Raw genomic sequence first — 6,471 nt, forward strand, 5'->3', positions numbered from 1 at the left:
ATCAAGTTAATAAAGTTGAAATGTGGAAGAAATAAATGTAAAATTTTGGTACGAATAAAGTTATAAAATTATTTTTCCTGAATTTTTATAACCATTGTACATGTTGGCAGTAATTATAAATGGAAATCGTATTTGCACCAGAAGGATTGTTATAACTACGTTAGTGAAATTTAAATGTACACCGAACGTAGTTGACTGAAATTACTAACGTGGAACCTAACACTAATGTTACGATTCATGTTCAGTCCCCGATTACATAATATGTTCGCAGTATTTATGGTTAAAAAGTCCGTTTTATTATGAAACTATTGGTAACCACGGATATCGAGTGGTCAAGTTACACTTATCTCGCCCTGCATGTAACACCACATTATCGTTATAACACTCGTTATCGTCGTAATACTCGACATCCTTGTATCCAACACCATTTATCTGCAGTTCATCACGCAATTATGTCGACTGGCAGACATTCCTTCGACTGAAATTCCCGAAATATTGCTCTAGAATCGCACCTGCACTCTAAACGCTGGCCAATCCTCTTCCCTGCACCGCCAGCAATGACCAGTTGTTGATGATATTCGGGACCCTGGTTAGGCCACAAATTAAGCCTGCGCTGTGCAAGGAAGCTACCCCCGATCGCGGGCTCGGACCAAAGATGTGCGACGGATGTTGTGCGACACCGAAAATATATATGCAATTGTGAGACGTGCTTTTTATCGCTCGTTGCTGTTGTCGTAAAATTCGGGGTCCCCCCGGTTTTACCCCGCGCTCTCAGTACGCGTATTGATACTTGTATCTTCCAACTTTATACTCACAACCCAGGAAATCGCGGAATGGGGGGTAAAATGTTACTTTTTCGGTCATAACTCGGCAACGCCTGCTCCGATTCTGTCTCTTATACACATCTAGATGTGTATAAGAGACAGGCTTGAGCACATTGTATGAGACATCGTGGGATGTAAGATGGTTTAGTTTATTGTAGTTTATTGTAGTTTATTGATATTGATATTAAAATGTAGGGGGCACTGGGATATTCTGGTTAGGTTAGGGTTAGAGATAAGGTTAGGGTTGTAAAAAGGGTTAGTTCAGAGTTAGGACTAATCCTAAAGGGGTTTAAGCTCAGCCAGGCCAAGTTTTTTTTTGTTTAAATAAGGTTAACTATATAGCATGGGAACGTTTCAGTATACTTGCCCGATCTGATCATTCAGGTAACATCCATTTACTGAGTACTGATCAATTATGTAGATGGTGTTCGATCACTAATTAGGACACTATTGAATGAGTGATATATGGATGATGAGAAAGAAACCATTTGCTTGCAGTTTTCGTGGCAAGTATTTTTTAGTTACATATTCCAATAAAATTGTTACTACACAAATTCAAGTGCCTGCGCGTATGTGGTGCGTAAGTCTGGTGTGAATGAAAATTGACAGCGTATTTACCAATCACCACACAATAGAATTCGAACAATCTTCATCAGGACTTCACCACAATAAATCAAGGCCAGTTTGCGATGTACAATTGTCCCGCGTATAAATAGGAATTTCTTAGATAATGCCACTCGTGATGGTACTATTTGATGCCACATCCTGATGGCACCGTTGACATCACGCACCTGTTGATGGTGCTCATCGAGTCATATCGACGATGCACCGTCTTCACTATACCGTAAATGCACCTTAAAACTGAGTCTGTAGTGGACAAACGCAATGATGAAGTATGCACCTGCTTATTGAGCGCATGAATTATAGTTGCATTGCTTTTCACAAGCAGAGGTAAGTAATGAACTCGCAAATAAATGTCATCGATTGCAAATCAATACACATCTGTCTTCGAGTATATATAGAGCCAACGCGCGCTGACAGCTTAGCAGTAGGCCTAGTCAAGAGTCTCAACTAACTGAAGTTTACACACCTGGAAATATATTATACCATCTTTAATTTTAGATATTTTTTACACAAAGATGGGAATTAAAAACTTGACCCTCAGATATTTGCTTCTATGGTACTTTTTCTTCATGAGGGCTATCGGAGTAGCACCATATTCTCTGAAGCAGGGAAAAATCATTGTAAACCAAGTGTACTGGGGCATCAGTGCTACGATTCACATTTTTTTAGTTTTGTACTATTGCTTGCAAATTTACTACACCACTCAGTCGTCATCGGAGAGCATGAGTGGCTACATCCTGCAAGCTTACGCACTGGCAATGTGCTTCTTTGTTGCAAGCATACGATTGGATTTTCTGGCATTTCCGCGGAAAATTGCGAAAGTCATAAATTATTTTACTTCTGTCTCAAGAGTTGACACTCGCATCAGTGCCTGGATGCTGGTAGTCCTGGGCCTGGACCTCTTATGCGACAGCTACATCGTCTACTACATCGTCACCGAGTTAAGTGACGATGCATTTACCACATATGCCCGTGCGATTTTAAACATCGTTAATTATCTTCTCCTACGTACAGTATTTCTTGGTTTCACAGTAATGATGCAGCACGTCGAAAAAAATCTTACGCTGCTTAAATTCGGTCTGAAAGACGATGAAAACTCCTGGAGCGAATACAAGTGCGGAGGAAAATGGCACAACAAAGAGCTTCATGAATGGCAGTGCAAACTCTTGGAAGACATCCAAATATGCATCAAAACAACAAGGCGATCAGTTCACTGTCTTCATCGAGTGCTTGTTTTTCCAGTTTTTGCATTTTTAGTTTTCCAACAAATTGATTTTCTCTGCATTTGCCTGGCCACCATGTACCCAGATTTTCCAAAAATTAGAAACCTCGTCGCAGTCTTTCTTGTGCCACGAGCTCTGCACATTTGGCTTCTCATCGACTCACAGACGGGATACGCGCAATCGGTGTGTTAATTTTTATTATTCAATAAAAACTTCATCCTTTATTGTTGAGCTTTAATAAAAACATTAAATATCAAAGTCAATCAGTAGGTCCCGCTATGAAACGCTTGTCTATGATCCTGAAAAATACAATACAGTACTCATAGTTCATACAATACTAGGTGACTAACACCGATTTGAGTTCATTTGAGTTGAGCTCACAAGTTTAGGTGATGAGTTGGTAGGTATGTGGGATTGTGTGGATAGGTAATTGGGCCGATGTACACTGTAAAGCGCAAGTGAGCTGTATAATGACTATCAGTTTCTCTTGCTATTCAGCAACGACTTCCTCGAGTCGAAGCGAAAAATTCCGTGTGCTGACTATTATAGATTCGTCAATACCTGTTTCAGTGAGAATCTTTCTGAACGAGACCCTCCCGCTGCAGAAATTATTTTCACTATGCATTTCGTATACATTTTTCAATTACGCATAGATCGAACGTTTGTGATGCGGAAATAGACCTTGACCATGTAAGAGCTATCGCTGTCCAAGTTTCTTTTAAAATAATTTTGAGGTGTTATCTGTCCCCGCAGATTAATTACACCTATTTACACGCGATGATTCTGTATTGCAGTGTACAGACGTCATTCAACGCACCAAGAAGCTGATCATAAAGAGCAATAGAGACGGACACAGCACGCAGGTAATTTTGGCTTTCCCTTGTGCATGTTAGCAAGAAGAAATTAACAGGATAACATGTGTAACATATTTAGCTAAAACATCAGCATGCAGCTTTCGAAACAAATGCGTCGGACGTAGAAGCGTCTCTTGCATAGGAGTACATTTGACTTGAAAATATCGATATAGTTTCGGGTTTTTGTATATATAATACGAAGTTTACAAACACGTTTTAGATTATGTGAACGTAATATTACTTTTGGGTGTGTTCTGCGCCTAATAGAGATTAAAATATATAACAAAAGCAAATTCAATGCACCGAACAAATTTATCTCTATTGATTTGTGACGAAACGCCCTGAGAGCGCAAGATAAATTTACACCCTAGATTCCTATGTATTGATATTATGATTTAATTTACATTTTCGTGCGAACGCTCAATGAGGATCAACAAAATCATTGCAAGAATATGACGCAGGTATTCATCAAGTTTAACATTTTCAAGTGTTATTTAATTTTTCTGATAAACTATGAAAAAAAAATTAATTTCATTACTTTATTTTATTATTTCTTTTTGTCAATCTTACGCGACGATTATTTCATCCAAGAAAATATGGCATCTGCGCGGCATCCAAAATGAGCTGGAGCGCATGCCTCGCTTCACGATCTTTGGGCTCTTCGAGCTGGGCCGACACTGCCTCCTGTCGGTGAGTGTTGTGTGCCACAGCCACTCTTCCTGCTGGGCCGACACTGCTTCTTGTCGATGCGTGATTCTCAATCTTCTGTGACTGCCTCAAAACTGTCATTATTAATTCTAGATGAAATGACGTGCGTCAATACTATGGCTTCATTTGTGTTCGCATATTCTCTGTGAATTGACTCGCTCCTAAAACGTTTGAAATAACCCTCAATAGCCTTTTGTTCGATACAACATCGATGCAACATAGAATCTATTGCGATGACATATTCACAAGTTATACTCAGAAGTAATTTCAAAAGTCATTTAATAAAGTAAACAATGTCTATCTCTTTTTAGCGCATTTTCTTATTTATGAAAAAATGCCCTATTGTGCTCGTCATGTCCGTCCATCTGTCTGTCCGTCTGTCCGTCCGTGACTTCACGTTTTCGGTGACGAGAAAATGCGCTCTCTGTCACTCACTGCAGTGTGTACTGAGTTATATTTTTTCACCTTTCAGATGCTTTCATTGCTTCTAACGTACGTCATCATCGTTGCACAGTTCGTGATGAGCTCCAATCCCGTGACATGCAGCAACGTACAGCATCTCTATTCGTCAAAGGATCGAGAGCCAGTTTCTCACGTTTGATCGTGTTATCGCCTTTCAGCCTTACACGTTAAGAACAACATAGAATATTGATAATATGCAGGTTTAAATACGAGTACTTAACTGGTTTTGAATGTGAAAAATAATCTATCAATGAGAGTTGGAATTCCGCACCATTGCGTTTACATTTTATTCTTTCATGCTGTAAAAAAAAGTTTAACGATATTGATTGCTAGATGATGATTCTTGTATTCGAATTTTACGGTCATTCTATCCGCCATTTATTGGTGACTATAGATATATTTCGTGTTATAGTGCAAGCAGCTCGCACCACAGGCTAGTGAACACTGAGCAATTGCCAGACCGCCGTTAAATCAAAACGATGGGTTATACTATTTCTGCCAAAGATAAGCTAGGATAGTGACAAGTTGACGCTCACATATAATATCATCCAGGCAGGAGCAAACGATAATTCTACGCGGTAAATAGTATAATAATTTGAAGCACAAAATGCTTAAATAATGCATAAACTAGGCAAAATACGAGACAAGTTATACTTATTTACTGCGCAAAGAATTTCAATAAGTAAATGCTTGCAAAAAAACTCTCTGGCACTGTATTTTCTTCTATCTAGGTGAGCATAGCTGCTTTAAACTCGTAGCACAAAATGGAGGTTGGATAAAAATCTATAGATAGTAAACATGAAGAATTTAGGTGAAATTCTTCGGAATGCATTTCATATTCAACTATGATGCTATATGATTTCTGTAATACACAAATTCTTAATTAGGAGGAGGATCTTTCTCTCCACGTTATTCAGCACCGCTAAACTCTGCAGTGTCAATATATCGATGAATATCGCTGTAATATATTTATATTTGAATGTTTTTTAATGATTCCAAATAAAATATCTCCATAAACGACATAATATATATTTTAAGATTTATAAATGCAAAGTTACCTATGTCTAAAATGGGTAAACGAATACCTACCTGTGAACTATTTGATACAGGGAAACCTAGGCAGAAAATATGAAACCAAGGGTAAACCATGTAAATAATTTAGCTGCCATTATCTGTTCGTTTCCCAAGTATATTTTGCCTGTGATAATTAAATAGAGCTTCGCATATGCAGTTGTCTGTATCTGAAACGATGATCACTCCTTATGTGCTAATTTGAACCATTGTATATTCAAGTCGTGTGAAATTTATTTCTGAATAAAAATTTGATAAAAAATGCGTTCTATGAAAGGCGTATGCCAAGATTAAGAGAATACTTCGATGAAATGATTCAAAACAACGCACGAATCATATGTGAATCAAGAATTATAGTCCATGTTTTGTCTTAATCAAATGCTCACGTGGGTATGCTGTAAATAGATACACACACAGCGTATCCTGTGAGGACAAAATAACGACTATGTATAAAATGGAATAGTGAATAAATAATAATCTAAGTGTTGTGTGTATGAAGGAGTTACGTAGCATTCTCTTCGATGGCATCATACAAGTCGAATAAGAGGCGTGGCTACTGAAACACCATGCAATATGTTGTCAGAGGTGATAAGCAATTTTGCTGCTGATGTCATCGAAGAAGTGAGTACACTCGTGCATGCAAAGAAAACAGACGTAACTAAGAAGTTGAATATGAAAAAGAATCTGTAATTGAAAATTCATTCT

The 6,471-nt window shown here is 38.2% G+C and overlaps 1 protein-coding gene across 1 annotated transcript; it reads left to right on the forward strand.

Annotated features, from left to right (window-relative positions):
- The first annotated feature begins 2,695 nt into the window (after positions 1-2,695).
- On the forward strand, positions 2,696-5,622 carry LOC125178540. Its single transcript, XM_047882528.1, has 4 exons — positions 2,696-2,854; positions 3,466-3,534; positions 4,117-4,215; positions 4,706-5,622. The coding sequence occupies exons 1-4, from the start codon at positions 2,747-2,749 to the stop codon at positions 4,832-4,834; spliced, it is 405 nt and encodes a 134-aa protein (XP_047738484.1). The 5' UTR covers positions 2,696-2,746; the 3' UTR covers positions 4,835-5,622.
- Positions 5,623-6,471: the final 849 nt, after the last annotated feature.

The sequence above is a fragment of the Hyalella azteca genome, unplaced genomic scaffold, assembly GCF_000764305.2.
Source record: "Hyalella azteca isolate HAZT.00-mixed unplaced genomic scaffold, Hazt_2.0.2 contig10650, whole genome shotgun sequence".
NCBI classification, from domain to species: Eukaryota; Metazoa; Arthropoda; class Malacostraca; order Amphipoda; family Hyalellidae; genus Hyalella; species Hyalella azteca.